Source organism: Peromyscus maniculatus, chromosome 8, assembly GCF_049852395.1.
Source record: "Peromyscus maniculatus bairdii isolate BWxNUB_F1_BW_parent chromosome 8, HU_Pman_BW_mat_3.1, whole genome shotgun sequence".
NCBI lineage: Eukaryota > Metazoa > Chordata > Mammalia > Rodentia > Cricetidae > Peromyscus > Peromyscus maniculatus.
The window spans coordinates 62983575-63011146 of NC_134859.1; the positions used below are offsets into that span (position 1 = coordinate 62983575).

A 27572-nucleotide genomic window follows, 5' to 3' on the forward strand; every position below is an offset into this window, starting at 1 on the left:
AAATTTGAGCTGGTACACACATTTAATCCCAGCACTCAGGAGGCAGAGGCAGGCAGATCTCTGAGTTGGTGGCCATTGTGGTCTACAGAGTGAGTTCCAGCACAGCCAGGGCTACTCAGAGAAACCCTGTCTCAAAAACAAACAAAAATAATGTTAAAATATAAAAATAGAAATTGAGGAAATTTGAAAAGCACTCATAATTGATGATCATACATGCTAATGCCATCAATACATAATGAGATTTATGATTCTAACTTAAACTAAACATCAACAGGTAAGACAATATGGAGACTGGGCTATATCTTGCTCCAAGTTACTCTGTGTGGTTCAGAACTCTGTTTCAAGCTGGGGCTTGTCCTGAGCAACCCTGTTTTATAAAACAGCAGTTTCCTGTGTCTGCAGTGCAAACACTGAGGTGGAGTGACTCACTTCTTGTCTGTGCAAGTGAACAACCATAGCACAAACGTGAGGCACAGACTGCTAAGCAACCTCTTTACACAGTAATGTGTAACCAACCACCTGTGACCTTCACATTAAATGAGGAACACCGGGATGCATGAAGCTATCAAAACCACATCAGAAACCTAGACCTATGAACTAATTTAACACACCAGGCCAAAGAGTGATGCAATCACCTCACTTGGTACTATAAATGTTATTATTTTTTTCCCATCCAGGAAAATGGCCACAGCAATGTACCTCTAATGTGGGCTTCTGTTCCAGTGAAGTTTCTCCTGCCTAGGACAAGCTGACACTAAAATTGTCCTCCTCTCCCCCACCCCAGCAGCATTTGACAATTCTGCACCATGAACAGCTCCATACCTGCAGTTCATAAAGCTTATCTGACCCCGCCCCTGCCTCCCCGTCCCCGTCCCCACCCCTGCCCCCATCCCCACTCCCAGAGATGTTTCTGTGAGTCTGAATCAGCTTTCCAGAAATCTTTGCCTTCAGTATGGCCTCTTTGAACCCTGTGGACTCTACCCTTTTGAAGTCATCCTGTAGCTCTCCTCTCTCTCCATTGTGAATGCATTACACTTTAGTACTCTTAAATAATCCTAATACTGTTTAATTACTATTAGTAATAATAATTAAGATTGGAATAAAAGAACCTGCTATTGTCAATGACGGAGTCTACCAAGTGAAAACAGTTGCACTTGGTGAATTAAATAGGCAATGAAATCAAAGCATCTTGTGAATTGAAAGACAAAAAACATGTCCTTGTTGCTGATGTAGCTTGCTCACACTGGAAAAGAAATGGATTGGTCACATAATAAAGTGTTTTAACATAGAAATATTTAACTGCTATTTTTTTAAATGTATTTGTCTTTAGTGCATTGGTGTTTTGCCTGTATGTAAGTATGTATGAAGGTGTTGGATCCACTAGAATTGGAGTTACAGACAGCTGTGAGCTAACATATGAGTGCTGGAAATTGAACCTGGGTACTTTGGAAGGGCAGCCAGTGCTCTTAACCGCTGACCTATCTCTCCAGTCCCTTCTACTTTTTTAAAAATATGTGAGGAGCAGGGGACATAGCTCAGAGGTACAGTGATTGCCTAGTATATACAGGGCCCTAGGTACAATCCCAAGCACTGAAAACAAAAATTGCAGCTTTTTTAGTCTTGTTAATGTTTCCTGTAGGTGGGAATAAAGAAGAGCTCTTGTAAATTGCTGGTGGGAGAATGAATCAATGCAATCACAGCACAGTTGGCAGTAGGTAGCCAAAGCTTTCAGCTGTTCATTCTTTGACCTAGCCATTTCCACTCCCGGGAATCCATTCTAAAAAAATTACTGGAGTTCTGTCAGGCTACCAGGACAATTAGACTAGACTAGGCATTTCTGAGAACTGAAATTCTTTCCTTGCAGTTCTAGAGGCTGGACTGTCCCAATGGAAGGTTCAGAAGACTCGGTCTGATAAAATCTCTTCCCCTGGGTTGCAGATGGCTGCCTTCTTGTTATATCCTTACATGGGCTTTCCATGAAGTGCATGCCCATGTCCACACACATGAGCTGCCCCCAGCCCCGAGAGAGAGAGACAGAGAGAGAGAGAGAGCTTTTTATAAAGTAACTAGCTCTACTCCATTTCTAGTTCACAATTGTAAACTGTAAATAAAGATTTATATACAGATACTGGTCTTATTTTTATTAGGAGTAATGAGAAAGTAACTGTCCAACAATAAAGATATGATTGAGTAATGATAAAAATACATAGCAAGACATAACAATGCCATTAAAATGTTTTCGGGACCAATATGGAGTAGAATCACTTTTCCCTATTTCTCTAACTTAAATATGGCTAAAAACCCTTGATCTCTGACTGAAAACAAGCTTAACGACTATGAGTGGAAAAGAAGGTGGCAGGCTGCCTAGGAATCTGCACAGTGGTGAGTGCTTTGGGATTTTTGCCTCATAAATAGCATTCAAAAATGCCAATAAGAACAGATGAAAGCAATAATAAAACCAAGAAAGGTTTGCTTTAGCCAAAGGAGTAAAAAATGTGAGTCATTATTATGATCTGAGGAAAAATATCACAATGTTAACAGTGGATATAAATTGGTAAAAGAATTACAGGCTTCAAAACAAAACAAAACAAAACAACAACAAAAAGAATTACAGGCTTAACATTCTTCTTCTTTAAACTTTTTTGTTTATAATTTTCTATAATGAGCCCATATCACTTTCTTATTGAGACATAATTTACATATGATTAAAATTCACATTACTTTTATAATTAAAAAATGACATTTTCTTGTTTTGTTTGTGTTTGCTTATTTGTTTTTCAAGACAGGGTTTCTCTGTGTAACAGTTCTGGCTGTACTAGAACTCACTTTGTAGATCAGGCTGGCCTCAAACTCACAGAGATTCACCTGCCTTTGCCTCCAAAGTGCTGGGATTAAAGGAGTGAGCCACCACACAAAGTTCAAGAACATTTTCTAAATTGCTTATTTGTAGTGAAACTACTAAGACAACTAGGTCAGTAGTATTGAGAATTAATTTTTGTAAGGAAATATGTTATGTCTGCAATTACATTAAAGAGAAAAAGCCTTGCCTTTTCTGAACTTATTTTTTCTCTCAGGCATGCAAGTGTGTGGAGGGCAGAGACTCATTCTCAGAAGGAGGATCTCTTCTGCTATCTTTGGGCTCCTGGGATCAACCTCAGGTCATCAGGCTTGCCTCTACCTGACATGCTGAGTCATCTCACTTGGCTACTCCAAACTATTATATCTCTGCCATTTGCTCTGTGTGTTTTTGAGTAGTGTGCTTCATTTGTATCTGGTCTAGACAAGAACCATTCAGAAAGGATTTAAGAAATCCTTCACACAGAAATCCTTCACACAGAAGCTCTATCTCGTGCATGGCTGTCGCCTTCAGTGGAGTAAGAATGTCTGAGAAGAAACATGAAAGCTGAATTCGCTCTTGGACTCATTACAGAAAAACTGGAGGAAGAGAGGAAATAAGAGACTTGAAAGCAGGCTGTAGCAGACAGAACCCTGGTCTAACCAAATGGCGTCTTTCGCCTAGCCCATTACAGTAGAATCATACTTTCTCAGGTTTAAAACTACCATGTAGACCTTTGGTCTTAGATCTCACTATATTTGTACAATCAGATTTCATTGAATATAAAATGCTGTTTTTTCTTGATCTTATCAGAAGGTATCAGTAGAAGTTCTTCATTTTTTATATCATGAATTGAAAGAAAATAAAGGAGCTATTTGAAAACTATAACCCAACTTCAGAGGGGCTAAATATTTTGAAGTATGTATCTTAGAAATGATAAGTTTTTATTCTTTCCTTTGATTTACTCCTCAGGTGATGTACATCTATCAAAAGACAATTGAAACTGGCAGAATAATTTGATACCAATATTAAATAACACAGCTCCTTACTTGTATAAATTGCTGTTGGTTCAATCCAGGTTCCATAGATTTGATCATAATCAGATCTTTGCAATGCGATTCTAATTTTAGAATAAAAGTTATTTGCTAATTAGTTTAGGGTAATAAATTCATATTTTATATTTATAATATAGTACTAAAATTATTCTCAATTAGTATCTATCCATAGTTACAGTAAATAATTTATAGTTGGGTAACATCCCAATTGCTACCAAGGGTTTTTTCCCTGGCTTTATTTAACCAAGAAACTTGAAATTAAAAAGAATGAATCTAAATTTTTTAATAACTAGGTTGGAATAAAGCAGAAACAGATATGCACAATAACATAAAAGACTAAAAAAAATCAGTGTAGTTTATGAGAGCATTTATACCGGCAGACCTAAACCAAAAGCTCTCTGTGAACATTCTCTTTAATGAGTTTCTTTTCTTTCTTTTCAAAGATCTAGTCTCTTTTTTTATTTTATATTTTGAGACAGGGTCTCTCTACATGTCCTTGGCTGTCCTGGAACTTGCTCTGTAGATCAGGCTGGCCTGGAACTCACAGAGATCCACCTGCCCGTGCCCACTGAGTGCTGAGATTAAAGGCATGTACCACTATACCCAGCTTAAAATTTCTTTGTCTTTAATGTTGCTTGAATTAACAAATACCATGTGAATGTGGTCTTTATTGTAAGAGATGTAAATAACATAAAGGTTATTCACCATCTCAGAAAATAGTTAGTTAGGGGAGGTAACCTTGTAAGTTGTGTGTGAATATGAACATCTTCTTTTTCCGTATTTCCCTCAGCTTCCTCAGTCTCCCTGGCCCCAGGGAGTCACCACTGCTGCTTGTCACCCTCTTTTCAGCAACCTTCCCGTGCACTTCCGAATGTGTGTGTACACGCAGACACGCAGATCATTTGCTTTTCTCTAACAACTATCATCATTCTGACCACTCATTGTAGGGTTTTCATGTGTGATCAGGGGCTCAGGGGCACAGTTCGGAATTGGGAGTCATCAGCTAGAGTTGTGTGTGAGAGTAAGAAAATCCAGGGTGGATGAACAGTGTATCAGTGATGAGAGAGCCAGAAAAGCAAACTCTGCAAACAACACTTAATGTGCAGAAGAAATGAGAGACAGAAAGGCTAAGAGGTGATTGAAGAGAATCCTCTGAGTAAGGATGACCAGTAACAGGGGACGTTACACATCCACTTTAGTAACGGGGGACGTTACACCTCCACTTTAGGTGACCAGTAACAGGGAAATTTACACCTCCACTTTAGGGGCCAGAGGCTTAGCTCAGTGGTAGAGCACATGTCCAGCAAGCACAAGGCCCTGGGGTTTGGTCCTTAGCTCCATCAAAACAAAATAAAACAAGCTTCTACTTGATATGATAACTACAGAGTCCATATTGACCTCACCAAGAGACAGGCACAGTTCTATGAAGGAAGGACTATGACACTAGATCTCTCCTGCTTCTAACAGTATCTCTGCCTTTGTGGACTGGGACAAGGTCATAGAGAAGACTCTCCAGTCACTCTTGAGCTTTGTAGCTGGCAGAACTAGACACCAGTTATAACGGTTGAATGAGACCTTCCACCTCCAGAAAAGGTGCACACTAGACTGGTCTCCACCACCAACGGCTGACATTGAATAACTAACTCAAGAAGAGAGACCATGATTGTCTTTGTATTCTTTACTCCTCACAGTGTCTGGAGCCAAGTGGGGCTCGGCAAGTGGTGCCTGAGCTAATGACCCAGGAAATAAACACTGCAGTAAAGGAAAAGACGGGGACCACTCATCTGGTCGGGGAGGGATGGTTTGGAATTTCTCTAATTTTCAGCAGGATCCTAACAGAATTCTCTGACCTCACTGCTTACTCACTTTCACCCAAAATAAATGAATAAGCAAAGATATTGCAAAGAATTTCTGAAACAGAAGTGGAGGCTGAGCTGAGGGGAGAATTCCCGTCTTTAGTTTAGGCTGAGAGCAGGGAGAGGTCAGGTTGTCAGGAAGGAAGGCCCAAGTCATGTTCTCGAAAGAGCAAACAGGATGCTAAGAAACATACTTTATTATAAAAAGCAAGGAAAGGGTGAGCATGGTGGCGCACGCCTTTAATCCCAGCACTTAGGAGGCAGAGGCAGGAGGATCTCTGTGAGTTTGAGGGCAGCCTGGGCTACAGAGCGAGGACAGCCAGGGCTAGCTATGTAGAAAGACAGTCTCAAAAAACTAGAGGAAAAAAAAGCAAAGAAAACAATTAAAATATTCTCACAATTTATAGTTACCACCAAACACAGTGATAATAAACCAACAAATAAAAACCAGTGTGTTATACTGGGAGGCAGAGACAGGCGGATCTCTGTGAGTGCCAGGCCAGTCTGTCGTCTACACAGAGAGTTCCAGGCCAGCAGCAGGCCCTATCTCAAAAAAAAAAAAAAAAAAAAAAAAAAAAAAAAAAACAAAAACAAAAACAAAAACAAAATAAAACAAAATAATCAGTGGGTTACAAATTACATAAATCCCAGGATCCAGACTCATGGTCTTAGTTACAAGTAAGAGTTCTCTTGGCCTAGTCTCACATAAGGAAAAACTTCTCAAAATAAATGCATCAAAGCCAATGGTCCCCGTAGGGACGGGCTCTTCTCTGCTCCTGGTGTGCATAGTGAAAATTTGTAGGAGAGCTTTGTTGTTTTAGTGGTGGGGAGCGGCTGTAAAGACAGCATTCCCACAATTTCTATGCAATAAAGGCTCCCCTCTCTCGTCAGACACTGAAAAAGGCGAAAAGCCTGCTTATAATAACTGAATTTAGAACTTATTTGATATGTAAATTCCCAGTAGAGCTTTGCTATTGTTTTGCTGCTGCAGAGTTTTGAGCCCTGGCCTTTGTATCTGCCCAGCACATGTTCTGCTTTGTATCTGGTCCCTCATTTTGCTTTTGAATTTTTCTGTAAGTATAACTACTGTGAAGTTTTTGATTGAAGGTTGAATGTAAAATGTGGTCTGGAACTCATCAGTATTTGTTCACCATTCAGAAATTGTGTCATATATAGAAAGTGACATTACAACTTTAATCTGAACTAACACATCTGTGTTAGTTTGCATTTGTAACACCCCAGCCGTGAGAATACCACACATACATGCACACACACATGAATAGCCATGTATATGTATATACATATGTGAATATGTAAATTCTTTTTGCCTTTGTTTCAAAATGCCAATACAAGGAAAACAGTTACTTAGGTATTTTTTTGGTTTTTCGAGATAGGGTTTCTTTGTGTAGTTTTGGATCTGTCCTGGATCTTGCTCTGTAGAGCAGGCTGGCCTGGAACTCACAGAGATCCACCTGGCTGGTGTCCGGAGTGCTGGGATTAAAGGTGTGCACCACCACTGCCCAGCTCAACCTCCCTCCTAAAAATAAAAATAATATAGTAATAGACATATTTACCAAGATTCAAATCTGGCTTCTGAAAAAAATCATAAAGGACATTCTGAACCTGCAGAGAGAGGGAAAGAACATATTACTCCTCAATTACCACATATTTAGTTTTTTAGACTAAAAGTCATGTAAGGTCTTTCTAAGTACTTTGACAGTGAGTGTGATGTAGCTAAGACACATCTGCAACTATCTTGGCAATCTTGAGAATTCTCTTTACTTCCTTATCCCCTGATTACTAAACACAAAATTTCAGAGCACATTTTGGCCCCTGTATAAGAAATAGGTTTTCATTTCTATGGAGAATTTTTAGATTCAAGCTAAACAGAGCAGACAGTACAGAGTAGCCCTGCCACATGCATGCACAACCCCCCTGACAACAGATATTCTGTGCTAGAGTTCTAGATCACTACAAATGACAAGCCTGCAACGATTCGTCATTTCTTCCAAAGCCCACAGTTTATATCTGAGGTAACTGTCGGTGTTCTATGTTCTAAGGGTTTTGACAAATGTATAAAGGTGGCATTTATCACTACAGTATCATATAGCATTGTTTCACTGTCTTAAAAGAGTTTGTATTTAAATAGCTAAGAAATAGAACCAGCTTTGATGCCCAACAACATATGAATGGATAAAGGAAGTGTAGATCATTTACACAATGGAATTCTATTCAGCAGTACAAAAATCATTAAATCAAAACATTTGCAGGAAATGCTTAGAACTCAAGATCAATGTGCTGAACAAAATAAGCCAGACTTAGAAAGTCAAATACTGAGCCGGGCAGTGATGACACACGCCTTTAATCCCAGCACTCGGGAGGCAGAGGCAGGTTGATCTCTGTGAGTTTGAGGCCCACCTGGGCTACAGAGTGAGTTCAGTTCCAGGAAAGGTGCAAAGCTACACAAAGAAACTCTGGGGGGGGCAGGACGAGGAGGAGGAGGAGGAGGAGGAGGAGGAGGAGGAGGAGGAGGAGGAGGAGGAGGAGGAGGAGGAGGAGGAGGAAGAAGAAGAAGAAGAAGAAGAAGAAGAAGAAGAAGAAGAAGAAGAAGAAGAAGAAGAAGAAGAAGAAGAAGAAGAAGAAAGACAAATACTGAGTGTTTTTCCTCATGTGAGGAACCTTGATCTAAAGCCTTGATTGTATGTGTATAGGTCATGAGAGTAGAATGGGGACCACAAGAGAAGAGTGAGTGATCTAAAGGAGAGACAGTGTAGAAGTATGTAATGGATACATGTGACTCGAAAACAGAGAGGAAGACTGTATGAGAGGAGGAAGGGGATCAGCAAGAGGGAGTTGGGGACATGGGGAGCTTTGGGAGAGAAGAATGAATAAGAACAAAGCATAATATCTATTATAGAATGTTATACTATAATAAATATTGTATATAACACTTATTTTATATAAAATATTGTATGTTATATGAAAATGCTACAAAGAAACCTTTTACTTAGATGCTAACAAAAATAAAAATCCTGTGTTCCACCTATTCATTTTTCCTTCCCTGATGGCAACAGTATTTATTTACTTTTTCCATAATTTCTACTTTTCCAGTATGTCATGTAATTGGAATCACATAGTATTTTGTCTTTTTAGTTCAGATTCTCCAACTTTGTAACAAACACTTAGGTTTCCTTCTTGGCTTGATATTTCCTTCCCATTATCACTAGCCTTCCACTGCATGACACACCATGTAGATTTATCTCCATTTACTTCAGGGTATCTAAGTCACTTACTTGAGTGGGCAATTACAAGTAAAGCTACTATATACGTCAATATGCAGGAGTTGGTATGGACAGGAAACTAAGTAATTTGGGTAAATATAAAAGATGGCTATTATTGAATTGTACATTTTAAAAGTATGTTTAGTTTAATTGTGTGTTTAAAATGCACACAAAAATTACCAACTAAAGTTTTTTGTTTGTTTAGAACAGTGGTCTGAACCTGTGGGCTGTGACCCCTTTGGGGGTTGCATATCAGATATCCTGCCTAACAGATATTTACATTATGATCTATAACAGTAGCAAAATTATGAAGTAGCAACAAAATAATTTTATGCTTGGGGGTCACCACAACATGAGGAACTGTATTAAAGTGTCGCAGCATTAGGAAGGTTGAGAACCACTGGTTTAGAAAGAGAGTTTTTTTTTTTTAATTTATTTCATGTGTATGAGTGTTTTGCCTGGATGCATGTCTGTGCACCACATGTTTGCCTGATGCCATCAGAGGCTAGAAGAGGGCATGCTCCTCTGGAATTGGAGTCACAGACAATTATGAGGCACCGTGTAGGTGCAGGGAATTGAATCAGGGTTCTCCGGAAGAGCAGCTAATGAATGCTCTTAAATGCTGAGCCATCTCTCCAGCCCTAGAGACAGAGTTTTACAACTCTGTACCCCAGGCTGGTCTCAAACCTATAGCAATCCTCCTGCCTCAGCTCCCCAAGTTCTGAGATAATAAGCATGTATGTGCCAATTTAGTCATTTTAAAGAGTACATATATACGTGCAGTACATTTATATTGTTGTGAAATACATACTTAGAATTTTTCTTTTCACAAATTTAAAATCTACAGCCATTGAAGGCCAACTCCTCTTCCTCTTACCCATTTCCCTCGTAACTGCCATCCTGCTTCTTGTTTCTCTGAATGTAACTGCTTTCAATACCTCACATTGGTGAGCTAATGCAGCATATCTTCCCAGAGTTTATTTAGTTTCAGAAGCAACAGTCTTTCAAAGTGCTTGTACTGTTTTGCATTCCCACTAGCAGTGAATGACCGTTCTTTTTGTTTGTTTTTTGAGACAGGGTTTCTCTAGAGTTTGATCTAGGACCCACAAGGGGGAAGGAGAGAACTGGTTCCTGCAAATTGTTCTCTGGGTTCCACTGTAGCATGCACAACCCCTCCCATACTGAGTTTGTTTTTTGTTTTTTGTTTTTTTGTTTTTGTTTTTTGTTTTTGTTTTGAGACAGAGTTTCTCTGTGTAGCCCTGGCTGTCCTGGAACTTGTTCTGTAGACCAGGCTGGCCTTGAACTCACAGAGATTCACCTGCCTCTGCCTCTTAAATGCTGGGATTAAAGGCGTGCACCGCTACTGCTGCTGTTGCCGCCGCCGCCGCCGCCACCACCACCACCACCACCCATAGGACCTACAATTCTTTAATGGTGTGTGATGTTGGCATTGCCTCACAGGCTTATTTGCCATTTGCATATATTATGTATCTTTGGTGAAATGCCTGTCATGTCTTTTGTTCAGAGTGTGTGTGTGTGTGAGTGTGTGTGTGTGTGTGTGTGTGTGTGTGTGTGTGTGTGTGTGTGTGTGTTGTTCAGATAGGGTCTCACTATGTAGATCAGGCTGGTTTTGAACTTAAAGTTTTTTCTTATTTCAGTCTCCTGAGTGCTGGGATTGTAAGCATGTGTTACTAGGTCTGGCTTCTGCCTGTTTTTTTTTTTTTTTTTTTTTTTTTTTTTAAAAAGGGGCTATTTAATTTTTTATTGTTGAATTTTAATTAATAATTATTTTATGTTTTGGACAGTAGTCTTTAATAAGTTTTGGTTTTGATACTATTTTCTCCACAGCTCTTCTGCCTTGCTCCATTTAAAGTCACTTACCTTAAAGTGAAATATGATTAAATATTTTCAAATCTCTACACAATTAAGAGAAAATACTTTATTCTTAGAGAGTAGCTGTTTTTTGCAGCTAAGAGATGTGGTCTCATAGATATCACAAATAGACATACACACAAAATCCATCTCTGTTAGTAATGATTAGGTTGGACCCCCTTGTCAGGATCAAGATTTTAAAGATCTTACTAGATTTGTATTTTATTTTTCACAACCATTGAAGACATTGAAGAAATCAATAAGCTCCCATTAGATAGGTCAAGAATTGACTTAGTTCAGTTGTAGCAAGGATTTCAAGGGGAGCCGCTGGCGTTGCACTTAGCATGCTAGCAATCTCCCTCTACCGCCCTCCCGCTCCCTTCCCATGCACTCTTCCTCTTACCACAACTATAGGAACCATTCCTCTGGGGTTGAGAATCCATTCACTGAACTGCTCCTCCAGAGCCTGCTTTCTCATGGTGGCCACCTTGACTTTGACTGTGCTGATATATTCTCTTTGTTCTCTCTTTTGCTTAACTTTCTCCTTCATGTTGGATACCCTGGAATATATGTTAAGAATCCTCAGTTTGGCTCAGATAGTTCAGTGGCAGAACCCCAGAATCCAGAGCCTCATCTAAAGCCCTGTCTTCCCCAGCACCTACTGCATTAAGCATTCCTCTTCGGCCAGTTTCTACTGCTCTTTACCTTTGGATAGAGGCTGGCCTATTCTACCTAAGTAAGTGATAGGTTGAACACGTATTGGTGGGAATGTTAAGTAACAGAATAATTATGGAAAACTGTGGCGACATCCGAAAACCATAAAAGTATAACTACCAAAAGACACAGTAATCTCACTTTTGAGTATTTTTCCAAAAGACTTGAAATCAGCTTGTTAAAAAGAGGTTTGCATTCATATATTAATTACCGCATAATTCACAGTAGCAAAATACAGAATCAATTCTGAATGGATAAAGAAAATTTGGCACATAAGCACAACAGTTTATTATGCAAGGTTACATAAACAGAATCTGTTCTTTGTGAACTGTGGATAGAAATGGAGAATTAAGATAAGTGGACGAAACCAGGTACAGAAAGTCAAATGCCACACATTTGATATATATATATATTAAAAAATCAAACAGAGAAGCAGAGAGTACAATGGTGGTCATGGAGGAGATTAAGGCCAAAGGGAACAAAATACATCAATTAGAAGGAAGAATAAGGTTTTTAAAAGAATCTATTGCATAATAATATAGTTTATAATAAAATGTTGCATATTTAAAAATTGCTAAGAGACAATTCAGATGTTCTCTCCATAAAATGATAACTATTTGAAGTGAAACATGTTAGTTAGCTTGATTTAATTATACTACATATTTAAAAATCATAGCATCACACTGCACCCTATAAATATATAAACTATAATTAGTCAATTTACAGGTTTTTGGTTTTGTTTTTTTACAAAAAGAAGTAGTAAGAATAGCCCTAGAGCCACATGCCTTTAATCCCAGAGTTTGGGAGGTAGGGGCAGGCAGATCTCTGTAAGTTCGAGGCCAGCCTGGTCTACAGAGAGAGTTCCAGGATAACTAGGGCTACACAGAGAAACCCTGTCTCAAAAAACTGAGAAAGAGACAGACAGATGGAGGGAAGGAGGGGAGAGAGAGAGAGAGAGAGAGAGAGAGAGAGAGAGAGAGAGAGAGAGAGAGAGAGAGAGAGAATGCCCCTAGAGGCTTTCCTACACCCTCTAAAGGCAGAAACAGTCTAAAGTCTAAAGGTTGTTAGCTTTTTTCTTCCCTGGACATAAAAGTCATCTGGGGGGACTCTGATCCCAAAACTAGGACGGACACATGGAAGGTCCTCTTACAAGAAGCATGTCAGGTCATTCTGATACTCTGGCTAAACTTGAGAAATACGCCTGGGCGTGTATCTTGGCCTGTTGCAGCTATCTAGTCAGAGTCAAATGTTTCTGCAGCCCTGCTGAAGTCCTGAGTACAAGAGTGACTATTGTCCTCTGCCAGAGATGCATCGCCAGGCTGAGAATGGGCAAAGAATGGAGGCTTCAATTGTTCCTGTGTTAATCATCCCTATTAGAACGTAAAAAATCAACCAAACAAACCCCAAACTGTTTTGACTGAAATCAAATCACATGGTTCAGAATAATAAAAACAGCGGTGAGTGCCAAGTGAATTTTTTTTTTTTTAGATCCAACAACATTTGGAATAGGTTTTCATCTTTCAAAGAGAAAAGACCAAGACAATTTGACAGATTTAAGATGCAAAGGAATTTTCACTGAGAACGTGGACTTTAGATAACTCTAATTGTCCAAAAGAAGGTACTGAATAGAAGATGATAGTTTATGCCCCTGTAAAGCCTTTGTATTTCTCTAGGAATATAAGCCTTCAAAAATAAACTTTAGGTTTGAAAAACAAAAGCATGGAGGCAGGTTTAGCAGCGCAGAAGAGCCTTGTGTGCACTTCTGAAAGATTCATTAGTGTTTTAAAGGAAGGGCTAGATTCCTCTAATGTTGCTAAGCATCCGAAGCTCCTGGGTCTCTTCAGCTGTTCTCTCACCCTCCTCTTCCCATACCGCTTTCCTCTCTCTTCTCCCAATACAGCGTGCCTGCACTTTCTACCTTCACTCCAACACGGCTTTCTAGTCTATACCCGCGTCTTGTATCCAGCATTCTCTCATTTGCTTAGCCACACTCACCTATTACACTCGCATTTATTGGGCATTTATTATGTACTCTGCTGGTATACAGCTCAGCATCTAATGACAAGACAGATGAGTGATTGGGATAGTGTCATAAGTACTCAGTGTCTCCAGACTCTCAGAAGTCACAAAAATAGATCCACAAAGTTATTTTTCTGTCACATTTTCATCTGCTCAAAATGTTGTCCCCCCCTTGCTTTGCCTGACTAGATCTTCCACATGCTTTGGATCTCAGTTGAGACATCATTTTCTCCCACATCATGATGCCCATATTTAGAAAGAAAATTTAGTTTTGGGCTTCAGAGACACTGTGTATGAGCTTCCAAATATAATCCAAATGGATTTTAAATTGATCACGCCACTCTTTGAGGGAATGGATAACATTTCCGTTGTCTACATTATTTTATGAGAATGTTACACCATCCAACACTTTGTAACTTCGGGCAGTATAGGGTAGATATAACCTACAAGTGGATTCTAAATATAGCTCCCAGGATGGGAAGATAGCTTAGTCAGCAAAGAGCTTGCCTTACAAGCATGAAGATCTGAGTGAGATCCCAGAACCCAAGTTAAATGGAGGAGAAGAAGGAAGAGGAAGAGGAGGAGGGAGTGGAGGAGGAAGCAGAGGACAGGGAGGAGGAGCAGGAGGAAGGGAAAGAAGAAGAGGAGGAAGAAGAAAAGGAAAGGTTAGGCGGGCATCGAAGGTATGCAGTTGTAACCCTGGCCCTGGGGAGGTGGCGGCAGATACAGGCGGATTCCTGGAGTTTGGTGGCCCAGCCTAGACCACCTGGTAAATTCTGAGCCAGTGAGAGACTGTCTGAAAAAACAAAGGTGGGCAGGGCCTGAGGAATGACACCTGAGGCTGACCTCTGGCCACGTGCACGTGTATACGTGTGCACACACATTGGCACACATAAAAGCTAACTAATGAAACTAGGTACAGTGGTACATACTCTGTAATCCCAGAACATGGGAGACTGAGGCAGGAGGATTGCTGTGAGTTTGCAGCCAGCTTGGGCATCATAGCAAGACCCTGTCTCAAACAAACAAAACAACTAAATAGTCAAACATTCCCCCCATATGAACAAGTGTTCTGAGATTTAAAAAACAAAACAAACAAACAAAAAAAAAACCACCATAGTACAAATCTGAGGAAAGAGTAGAAATAAAGACCAGGGATGACTGAAGGATGGAGTGCTTGGCCAGTGTGCACAAGCACTTCATTTGACCCTTACTTAGCACCAGCACTGTACAAACTGAGTGTGGTGGTGCAACATAATCCCGACACTCAGAGGATGCAGGCAGGGACACCCAAAGTTCAGCATCATTCACAACTGCAGAAGGAGTTTGAGGCCTGTCTGAGCTCCATCTTATAAGACACTATCTCAAAAGAAAAGAAGGAAGGAGGGAGGGATGGAGGAAGGGAGGGAGGAGGGAAGATTTTAAAAAGTTTGTGTGCATTCATGGTCTATGTGTGTGTTTGATGGAATCCTAATATTTGAAAACTGGGCGGTACCAAATGAGCTAGCAAAGGAAGCTAGGGACTAAAGAGGGAAAAAGAAAAACTGGAAAAGTAGGATATCATGGAGAAGGGAAAGGTATTTCAAGAAGGAAGTGCTATTTTCATGAACAAGGCTGGAGATCAGATTGAAGAAGGACCACAATCTTTTTGGTGGGTCTAGAAGCATGGAGAACGTGAGGATCTTGGTAAGTGCCATTTATTGAAGGCAGATTTGTACAAAACCAAATAAATACAAGAGGTTGATGAATGTGTGGGAAGTGATGAAAATATATGTGGACAAATTAATGCATTTGCAGATTTTCATTGTATATGGTAGGGCTGGAGAGATGCTCAGCAGTTAAGAGCACTGGATGCTCTCCTTGAGCAACCTAGTTCAACTCCCAAAACCTACATGGAGGCTCACAACCATCTACAGCTCCAGTTCCAGGGGATCTGACACCCTTTACTAGCTTCTGTGGACACCAGGTACACACGTAGTGCACAGACATACACGCAGGAAAAAAAACACTCATACCTGTAAAATAAAACAAAATAAAATCATGGTATAAGGTGTGTTCTTCATGATAACCAAAGTTTGTATTTTTTCCATGAGGTATGACTCAATATCCATGCAGTAAAGACCCATCAATAAGTTCAAAATACTAACTTACCTAAGAATGTTTACTGAGTCACAATAACCAGGCACATATCCAGTGTTTAATAATATTTTGATAAAAAAAAAATTGCCGTGTCTTCCAAGAGGTTGTAAGGACACGAATAATTCACAGTGCTCAAGGGTGACATGGGCCTACAAGCACTTCCACAATACGCAGAAGTAGCACCGATCGATCCAGAGCAGGTGTGACGGAAGGTTGCCAGGAGAAGTGGTACTCAAGGGAATTCCCGGAGGACAGGAGAAATTACGCAGCTAGAGAAATGAGGACTAAGATGTTTAGGCAAAGAAAGCTGGCACTCTGGATTCCAGAAGAGGATTAGTGAGTTGCTATGTATGAAATAGTAAAAACGTGCAGAAAGAATGCAACCTATCTGGCTGCGGTGGATAGTAGTCAGGGCTAAATTTACTATCGTTGTGTAGGTACCTCCTACACAGCATGGCTAAGTTGTGAAGCTGGCATTTGTGGTAAGCATTTCCTATTTCTATACGAGGTGGCTGAGCCACTCTACTGGGGGAAGTTAGAGCAAGGCAGAGGACACCAGAGGAAGGATATTCTACATAGGACTGGAGTGAGATAAGAAAGTATCCGGTTTGATGGTACAGGACCAAGCTAGGAGAGAATATTTAAAAAATCAAGGCAATTGTATGTATAGCCTTAGAGGCTGGAGCCTCTAATAATAACAAATAAATAAACAAAGCTTATATGCCTTTGAAAATTGAATTGACAAAATGAGGTAGAAAATCGTAAGAATACCTGTACATCTTAGGTAGCCTTTGGTGTTTCTACTCCAGGACCATCTCAACCTTACATCTTAGTTAGGGTGTCTATTGCTGTGAAGAGACACCATGACCACGGCAACTCTTATAAAGGAAAACATTCCATTAGGGCTTGCTTAGAGTTTAGAGGTTTAATCCACTACAGTCATGGTGGGAAGCAAGGCAGCATGCAAGCAGGTGTGGTGCTAAAGAAGGAGCTGAGAGTTCTTACAGCTTGACTCACAGGCAACAGGAAGTGCTCTGAAACAGACACTGGGTGTGGCTTGAGCATATATGAGACTAAAAGCCCGCCTCCAGAGTGACACACTTCCTCCAACAAGGACACACCCACTCCAACAAAGCCACACCTCCTAATAGTGCCGCTCCCTATGAGTTTATGAGGGCCAATTACATTCACACTACCAAACCTTGTCAGTCATTAGCCCAGGTATACAGCTCTAGCTAGAGAGAAATTGACTCTGGACTATTTCAATCTCTTTAACAATAGGAATGCTCTATGCCAACAACTCATTCAATATCAAGTTGCAGGATGAGGTTTAGAAAGTTGGAATATAATTTAAGGAGACTATGATTTTGCAGTCCATAAGTAGCTTTTTTTTTCTTTGACACTGGAAGTCATGTATTCTAGACTGTCCTCAAAGCCAGGGATGATCTTGAATTTGATTATCCTGCCTCCATCTCCCAAGTGCTGGGATTATAGGCACACACCACCATGACAAATTTATGGGGTCCTGGGGATTGAGCCCAAGCTTCATGAATGCAAGGCAAGCATTCTACCAAATGAACCACAGCCCTACCCTATACACAGCTGACTTTTAAAGTTACAATGGGATATGCATGCCCAGAATGCCATTTATACATGCATGCTAAACTAACTAGAGTTTATAAATTGCTATGCTTCAGGTTGAACAAAATTAGGATTTTTTTGGATAAAACCCTACTACATACCACTTGGTATAACAGAAATAAAAATACCATTAAAAGTATTATCCTTACTTTTGGTAAAATATGATTTACTGGAATGATAAAATCTGTTTTCCAGTACAAATTGACAAGCTAGTATTACTAATATCACCTGTGGAGAAGCACCTGCAGGATTTCCTCTCCTAATGTTGTTTCAATCTGGCTCAGGAAAGAGGTGGCAGCTGGTGTGGAGTGTGAGCAGACAGCTGTCTAGGAAGCCAGTCTCCTGGCAACTGAGGAAAGCCTGTACTGAGGAAAAAATACATCCTGTCTATTGCCAAGTCCTAGCGCTGGAAATTGTAAAGATGAGTTAGACATTTTGAGGCATTTTGGTGTGTGAAATACAAAATACAAGTACTGTGAGGTAAATCTTAGAATCTTTTGCATATATTACATTCCAGCAGAAAAATACATAACGGATTTTGGCACATGGTCTGTGTAAATTACTTGAATATTGCACAGGAGTAATCTGTAGAAAATTATAATAAATAAGATAAAGGCTTGCATCTTTCTCCCTTTAAAATTGTACTTGGTTTGTGTATCTCTAATATTTGAGTATTTATATTGACTTGTCCTTCTCCTTTATGTAGCTGTGATAGATAATGTAATTCTTTGGAATATCTTTTTTATGATTATTTCTCTTCATGGAATAAATGTCCCTATCATTAATGCATAAGGTTAATAAAGATAATTCACTAAGAAAATCTCCAAAGAGACCTCGGAGTAGAGAAGATATCCCTCAGACTATGAAATCAACAACAAATGCTAGGAGAATGGAAAGATCCAAGTGTTGATTTTGCTGTTCATTTGTTCAGCCTCGCAAGTGCTGAGGTTACAGGTGTGAGCTGCCACACCCAGCACTAAGAACTCTTAGACCTACCTACTTTTCTGAGCATTTGAACTGGCATCCTAGGATCTTATATGTCAAAATTGATTGAGAAATAGACTCTGCCTCTTTGGAATAATCTGCATTTCTAGTATTAAGCTTCCCTTTTATTGTTTTAAATTCTTTAGTTAAAAATGTTATATAGTGTAACTGACTGTTTTTGGTGCCTAGTTTTACAAATTCTAACACATTTACAAGTACATGTAACTCCCAGGCTACTAAAAATTTCAAATCTTATTTTAAGGGCAAATATTTTGCATTATCAAGTCAGAAGAAAGAAACTTTCACATACAAATCCCCTAGTACTGGGCGAATCAGAGTCAGAAGGAAAAGATACAAGAACAATAAAGATACAAGAACAATAAAGATACAAGAGCAAGCAGCACAAATCCCACCTGCTTTATGGCTTTGTAAATTTGCATGCAAGGCTGAAAATCAAAGTCCACTTGGACCCTACATTTACCTTTCAGAAACCTGATAAAAAGCCGTGCATTATATTGTGTATGTAAAACCACCGGGCAGCAGAAATGCTGTGTTTTTCAGGTGAATGGCTGCCACCATAAAAAATATTTACATAAATAAAGAAGGTCTGCTCAGTCTGTTGCTATTGGACACCAGAGATGAATTAATCCCCATTTCTCCTGGGAAGAAAACAGATGACAATTTTAAGTCGAAGTCACTTTAATATTGTCACCGGAAGTTAAACTCTTGACAAACCAACAAACAGTTGGCCTACTTATGACGAATAGAAATAAGGAAAACTGTTCATTCCTTTGCCAAGAGCCTGTAACAGATTGAGAAAACATAAGACAGAGGTCAAAGAATTTTAAATCAGAACTAATTTTATGAAGATTGCTGAGTATCTGAGCTCTAAGTAAGTAGGCACAGGGAGCAGAACATTCTGTTGAAGAGCGTCCGTGGGCTGTCTGAATAAGCTAAAATGCCTGGCGTTGTCGTTGCCGGCACACAATAGGTTTTGGACTTCGGCCAGAGGGAGATGAAGCTCTAATCCTAGCGATGCAGACAAACAAAGCCTCTGATTACTTGAACTCTTTCATAGAATTCCTACTGTTGCTCCAGTAGAAACTAGGTGAGGCCGGGAAGATGACTTAGTGGTTCAGAGTGCTGGCTGCTCTTGCAGAAGACTGGGGTTTAGTCCCGGCAGCCACACCAGGTGGCTCATAACTGCCTATAACTCTAGTGCCAAGGAATTCAACACTCTTTCTAGCCTCCAAAGGCACATGCACATACATAGTGCATGTGCTTACATACAGGCACACACATACACACAAATAAGGGAATTAAGACTCTTAACTACACCTCAAGAAGGCCTGAAACATCCAAATTCTCAGCTCTAGAAACATTAGTCAAATAAACTTGTCTTCACATGTCATGTCATTGGCTGGCAAAGGAACCTAGGCCAGGGACTTGATGTGTCCATTTCTTATTCTCATTAGACCTTCTGATAAATGACAAATGCCTAGAATTTTATGTACTGTTTGAAGTTTATATATCTCTCTGACAGGAGGAAGGGCTTGTCAAGTTTTTGATTTATAGCCTTGACATCAGTTCCCAAGTTGTTAGTACATCTTTTTTTTTCAAATGTGAATAGTTCTAGATGCAACCTAACACGTTGCTCAGAACAGATGGTGAAGAGAAGTGTTCTTTGAACTATTTGTTAAATTCAATGACATTGCTTCCTGCATGCTGGTGGAACTTCTCACTAGTACTAAAGATCTCTTCATTTGGTTGCTTTTTGCCTAATAAGTTCCAGTAGGATTTATTTTAAATACTTTCCCAGAGGATCTGATTTAAAAAAATCTGAGGAATAATGTAGGAATCTGAATATTCGGGGCGTATTGGGAAGGAAATCCAGTGCCTTGTGTATAGAGTCTTTACTTTTAACCAAGCACCCTAGGTGATTTTGATGTCCTAAGTAGGGAATCACACTTTCTAAACCATTGTTTCTACTGAAATAAAAGTCTCACTTCCACATTGCACTGGTTCTCTCCAGTTGTCAACCCGACACAGCCTAGAGTCACCTCAAAGGAGAAGTTCAGCTGAGGAGCTGTCTACATCAGAGAGGTCAGTGGGATTCTCTTGTTTGTTAAGTGGCAGAGGAGAGCAGGGCCCAGTGAAGGTGGTACCATTCCTTGGGCAGGCTGTTCTGAGATGTATAAAAAAGGGAGCTTAGCATGAGCTAGAGAACAAGCCAGACAGTGAGAAATGTCCCTCAGTTGTTTCTGATAGCAAGCCCTGTTTCATCATAGTGTCTTCTTGTGCTTCCTGGTTAAGTTCCTGCTCTTTCTTCAGTGACAGATTGTGATCTGCAAGTGTGAGCCAAAAAAAAAAAAAAAAGCCCTCTTTTTCTGCTAAGCCGATTTTGGTCAGAGTGTTTTATCATAGCAACAGAGAGCAAACAAGAATACACATGTAAAACCTAGGAGTTCTCTACACTGTGCATAATGTATACGCTATACATATGCATAATTTCAAAAGATTTATTAGGGATTAGGGGTGTAGCTCAGTGGCAGAGTGCTTGTCTAGCATCCTCAAGGTTCAGGGTTCCAACCTCAGCACTACCAATAAACAAACAAACAAACAAACAAACAAATAAATAATAAAATTACATATACAAACATATATAATTAGTTGTTTACCATATAGAGAAGATACTAAACAAGATACAAAGAATTTTAGGATTTTTAAAATCAATTTTGGTATAGGTCTGCATACCAGATGACATTCAGAGAAAAACATGAAAATTTGGGGAGAGGTTCTGAGATTTGAAGTTCACTGCTCTTGAGATCTTGGAGAGGCCTCATAAATATCATTTACAGTAGGGCTCAGTAAGCAAAACCCAGCCGACCCACAGGTTGGCTTTATGTGGCTAGAAAGCTGGTAGATAGATTTCTAAGTGGTATTTTTTAAACCAAAAGAATAATAATATTTTTGTGGTATGTGAAAATTATGTGAAATTCAAATTTCATGACCCATAAATAAAGTTTCAAGGGCACACAGCCATGCTGACTCATTTACATGTTGGCTGTGACTGTTTTTGTACAAGAACGGCACTACTGAGTAGTCGTGACACAATTTGCCAAGCAAAAATATTTCAATATTTATGTAACCAAATGTACCAATATTTCTTGATTTTGAGTCATGGGTTAAAAAGGTTTTTATCTATTTTAGAGGAGGAGTGGAACTAATTGGGAGGGAGAAAAAACCAAGGGCAAGTAAGGAGGGGATGGGTAGAACAAAGTGTGGAATATGAATGTGTGGAAATATCATAAGGAAACCCACTATTACGTATACTGATTAAAAATAAGCTGTTAGCAAAGTAAAAAATTTTCCTCAGTAAAAAATAGAAGATTTTAAATCCTGATTTCTGGGGCTAGAAAAATGGCTCAAAGGGTAAGAGCACTGACTGCTTTTCCAGAGGACCCAGGTTCTATTCCCACATGGAGGCTCATAAGCATCTGTGACTTCAGTTTCATGGGATCTGACGTCCTCTCTGGCATTCATGGGCACCAGGTACACACGTGGTGCACAGACATACATACAGGCAAAACACTTATACACATAAAACAAATAAACATACCCTAGTTTCCTCAGAGCTTGTTTTTGTTGTTGTTTTCTTTGAGATGAAGTCTTACTCTGTAGTCCAAGCTTGTTTTCCTGAAACAAGCTACGTAGCTTAGGCTGGCCTCAAACTTATGGTGATCTTACTGCTTTACTTTCTCAAATGCTGCAATTATAAGCATGAGTCACTATGCCCAGCTTTCTTCGGTTTTATATGAGTTCATTTAATATATAAACAGCTTTGAGTAAAACTAAAAACTGAACTAGTTTTTATAAACATAGGTTTGTTTCATTATTATTTTGAGGCTATCCTATATAAATTATAGGATAAGGCAAGCCAATGTCAATATTATTAAGAGCCCAAATGTTCAGAGTTAAAAATAAAATCCAAAAGCTGGCACCATGATACATACCTATAATCCTAATATCCATAAGGTTGAGGCCAGAGTATTCTTATTAGGCAAATGCTCTGCCCTGAGCTAATAATCACCAGGCCCTAAATAATTTTTAATATACTATTTTTATTAATTCTTCAAGAATTGCATACATGTATAAAATGTATTTTAATTTACCCCTAATACCTTCCCCTAACTCCTCCCAGCTCCACTCCCACCTCACCCCACCCAATTTCATGTTCCACATATATAGAAAATACATTGAGTGCAGTTGGTGATGCCCATATACTCACAAGTGTGGGGCCATCCCATGGTTAACCTACCAGGGGCCACATCCTTAAGAAAACTGTGTCCCCAAACCCAGAAACCATCAACCATCAATAGCGCCTCAACTAGGACCCTACATATTATTTTTATTGTAAGAAAATACTTGATTTTAGGTCCAAATAGAATAGAACCCACACATAAAGTAAGTTCTTGATGGTGAAGCAGTAACATGAGAACCATTTCTACTAAGGTATTAAAGACAAGAATGTGCACACAGCCACTGTTGTGCACCCTGAATTAGATGTAATAGTCAATGCAACTAGATAAGAGAAAGATGTTAGAGGCATAAAAATTAAGAATAAAAAGGAAGACTATTGTTTGAAGACAGCATAGTTGTTTCCCTAGGAAACCCAATTTAGCAATTCAATTTTACTATGAGAAAACTCAGTAAGGCACAGAGAACAAAAGTATATAGAAATTAATAGTTTTCATTTCTTCAGATTACTTCCAGACCCCCCAAAAATGTCATCAGATTACTTCCAGACCCTCTAAAAATGTCATCAGATTACTTCCAGACCCCCCAAAAAATGTAGCAAAAGAAGAAGCTCACTTATAATAACAACAAAAATTTATAAGATAGCCTGCAACAAATTGAAGAAGGAATACGGATATGTATACACATGAAAACTTTAAGTCAACAGTGATAGATACAGAAAAAGATAAATAACTGTTAAATAGCAATTGCAGAAATGCTTGTCCTTGTTAAAGATGTTCATTGGCTGGGTGTGGGGATGTTTCAGTAAGTCTTATTGGGATTACTAAGTAGTCATTTGTAAAATAATGAAGTTGTATCAAAATCTTACATATTATACTAACATAAATTACAAATTTATTTTATATTTGTATATATTTAAAATAAAAATTTGTATCATAATTGGGTGTGGTGGTATATGTCTTTAATTCCAGGACTTAGGAGGCAAAGGCAGCCTGGTCTACATGGCAGGTTCCAGGCTAATCAGGGTTGCATAGTGAGACTCTGTCTCAAAACAACAACAACAACAACAACAAAAACCCAAAAAAACAAAACAAACAAACAAAAACCCACAGGAGCAGAAGAATATGTGGGCAAATTCTTGTAATATTTTAATAAGTGACTGACTAAAAATGGGATGCTATAAAAGTTAAATCTAGCTGCATAACAAAAGATAAATAAATAAAAAAAAAAAAGGTGCTGGGCGGTGGTGGTGCATGTCTTTAATCCCAGCACTCGGGAGGCAGAGCCAGGCGGATCTCTGTGAGTTCGAGGCCAGCCTGGGCTACCAAGTAAGTTCCAGGAAAGGCGTAAAACTACACAGAGAAACCCTGTCTCTGAAAAAAAAAAAAAGATAAATGTTGTTGTTTTGGGTTTTTTGAGACAAGATTTCTCTGTGTAGCCCTGGCTGTCTTGGAACTCGCTCTGTAGGCTGGCCTTGAACTCACAGAGATCCACCCGCCCCTGCTCCACAGGCTGGGATTAAAGGCGTGCATAGCCGCCGCCGCTGCCGCCGCTGCCACCACTGCCGCCGCCACCACCGCCACCACCGCCACCACCACCACCACCACCACCACCACCTAGCTTTACTGCACAATTTTATATTCATCATTTTGTTTTTTGTGTATTTTGTTTTGTTTTTTTTTCAGACAGGGTCTCAGTATGTAGCTCTGGCCCTCCTGGAACTTGTTCTGTAGACCAGGCTGGCCACAAACTCAGAGATCCACCTGTCCCTGACCTTCTGAGTGCTAAAATTAAAGGCGAGTGCTACCATGCCTGGCTTACTGCAGGCATGTAGTTAAAATACATATTTTGACTTTTGAATTAGGTTGCTCTCCAGGGCAGAGCCTAATACAGACATAAATATATACTTGAAGTCCTAATGTGACAATCAGATCCAAGTAACTAGCAAGGCCTATAATCCCAGTACTTGGGAGGCTGAGGCAGGAGCATTCCAACGAGTTTGAGGCCAACCTGGACTATATATTGAATTTAAGCCCAGTTTGAACTTCAAAGCAAAACTCTGTATCTCAAAAAACAAAACAAAACAAATAAACTTATTTTAATTCTTCAGTCCTTGCAGTGCTTTGAAAATAAACTTTTTTCTTTTCTTTCTTTTTTTTTTTTGTTTTGTTTTTCGAGACAGGGTTTCTCTGTGTAGCTTTGCGCCTTTTTTGGAACTCACTCGGTAGCCCAGGCTGGCCTCGAACTCACAGAGATCTGCCTGCCTCTGCCTCCCGAGTGCTGGCATTAAAGGTGTGTGCCACCACCGCCTGGCGAAAACAAACTTTTTAATTCATTAGTTCCTGCAGCGTTTTGAAAAAGTGAAGCTCGTAGTAGGAACTCACTAGTACAGAGCCTTACTATATGTAACCTTGAATTTGCTTGGAGTGCATAGCTCAGCAGCAGAAACAAGAGAGACCCTGCCTCAAAAAGCTGGAGGACCAGAACTGACTCCCACAAGTAGTCCTTTGACCTACAACATGTGCCATGGGTATGTGCAGCACCCACATACTAACTGCATAAAAGAAAAACGTATGTTAGAGGAAGTAATTTTTCCACTCAGAGTTATTAAAAAGAAACTAAATTTACCTCAGCTCCCAAATGCTAGGATTACCTGTGTGAGCCCCCACCCCACCCCCCACCAGCCAACAACTGCTTCTTGATTAACTATCAAATCATTTCTTTCAAGTCCTATTTGCATTCACATCATTGTTCTATTAGCTTTTCAATGCAAAGAGACAGATCACCAACTGAACATACAACAAACTGTACCTGTTGCTGATTGTACCGGGAACGTGTACCTTCAGTTCTTCGGTGACATCTTTCATCACCCTCTGGTAACCCGACATTCCTGGGTCTTTGATATAGTGAGTATTATTTCTCATTAAATATTCCCCCAAATAATTTATTGGATCAAACTTGGTTGGGATGTCAGCTCGGCTCAAGAGTTTCTTCTTTTCTACCTGCATTAACATGTGTTCTACTCCCGGAATCAAGGTGGGTAGAAGCTTGTCCAGCAAGTACGCCCGGGGACTTAGTGTCATGCTTTCGATATTAAACCACTCTTTGGCCAAGTCATCCCTAGGGAGATTTTTTGCAGTCTTCTTTTCTTGTTCCTTCTTCAGGCTATCCTTCTCTAACACGTTCTGCTGCATGATCTGGGCTCTTGCTTCTACTATCTCATGAAAATTTTTCTTCCATGGTTGCTGTGTTTTTAACTTCAGTTCGTATTCATCTAAACCAAGAATCACTTGTGCAGGTTTTCGAAACACAACGTTCCTGAAAGTTGCATGGGAGTCCTCATCTGAGAAGAAAAAAAGTTAAATGTAAGAAATACTAGAAATAGGGGGCTGGAGAGATGGTTCAGTGGTTAAGAGTTGACACTGCTCTTGCAGAGGACCCTGGTGGGTTCCCAGAATCAACACCATGCAGCTCCCAGGGACCTGTACCTACTACTCCAGAGTCTAATGCCTTAGGCATCTGTGGGCTCCTGCACTCATGTGCACATACCCACACACAGATACACGTATATGTAATTTTTTAATTAAGAAACACTATAAATAGAGTTTAATTGATGACTTTAGAATATATTTAACAACAACAAAAGCCTCAAAATTGTTTTATATCCGTTTACATGGTTTACTGGAGCACGATCAAAACAAAAATCCTGAGAACAATCATTTGAACCATAAAAACATTTGCTTTTATATTGTGGAATATTAGTTTAAGATGTGTTGCGTCCATTTATGCTGTGGAATATTTGTTTAATGATGCAAAGATGTGTTGCATTCTTTTAGGGTGCATTTGTTTAACTCTGTAAAGCTGTGTTACTTTGCCTGTCTAAAACACCTGTTTGGGCTAATGAAGAGCTGACTGGCCAGTAGCTAGGCAGGAGAGGGATAGGCGGGGCTGGTGGCTGGAGTGAATAAATAGGAGAAGAAATCCAGGGAAGAGGGCAAGGAGCAAGAAGAGGAGAAGGAAGGAGACAGAGAGGAAGAATGAGAGAAGGAGGAGGGAACATGCCTGGAGCAAGAAGCAAGGCAGACACCAGCCAGCCAGACATTAGAGAAGCAGTGAATGTAAGATATACAGAAGTAAGAAAGTTAATAAGCCTAGAGGCAAAAGGTAGACAAATAAAAACAGATTAAGTTAAAAGAGCTAACCAGAAAAGAGTTAAGCTAAGGCCAAGCATTCAAATCTAAAAATAAGTCTCTGTGTCATGCTTTGGAAGCTGGTTGGTGTCCCAAAAGAAGAACTCTGGTACACCATTGACATAATCAGAAGCCACTGAGCAACTCGGTGCCTTTATTAAATAATTGACTTGCTGCGACTCTGTGCACTAGCTGTCTCTGAGACAAGGTTGACCTCCAACTCCAGCTCCCGCCACTTTCTCCCACCCTCCCTTCCCCATCTTCCTTCTTTCCTTCCTTCAGATGAGTGTACTAGAGACTGAGAAGCAGGAGGTAAAGGAGAGAGAAAAACAAAAGATACCGGAGGGAGATTAGACCATGGTCCTGAGGATCTGGGGAGATGGATTGAGCAAAGATGACTCAGAGAAGAAAAGAAATGTTGCTAAAATGAAGGAATGATGGGTCATGGACTTGATGTAAAAGATAAAAAAATATATATAAAATATATTCATGTGAGTGTGGAGCAGAATACACACATATAACTAAGCAATTCTGAAAGTGTAACTGAGAAGGAAAGCAACCCATTTTGTCATGACGTCAGCACAGAGACTCGTAAGGCTTTGGTTCTGGTAGAACTGGCTTGGCCCTGGGTTCCCAGGCCATATCTAGCTCACACTCTGACCAGTGAGCTACTAGATACTTTCTTCTGTTCCAGTGATTGCTGGGGTGAGTGGGAGGGAAGAATTAGT

At 39.8% G+C, this 27572-nt stretch overlaps 1 protein-coding gene across 5 annotated transcripts in view; it reads right to left on the minus strand.

Annotated features, from left to right (window-relative positions):
• Positions 1-27572, minus strand: part of Efcab5 (EF-hand calcium binding domain 5) — a 133953-nt gene that overhangs the window by 72002 nt on the left and 34379 nt on the right. For all 5 annotated transcript variants that reach the window (XM_076577575.1, XM_076577577.1, XM_076577576.1 and 2 more), the window contains exons 4-7: positions 25466-25997; positions 11304-11460; positions 7322-7370; positions 3886-3956 (exon numbers count right to left, since the gene is read on the minus strand). In XM_076577575.1, coding sequence (XP_076433690.1) covers positions 3886-3956; positions 7322-7370; positions 11304-11460; positions 25466-25997 — 809 coding nt within the window. The remainder of the gene's footprint in view (positions 1-3885; positions 3957-7321; positions 7371-11303; positions 11461-25465; positions 25998-27572) is intronic.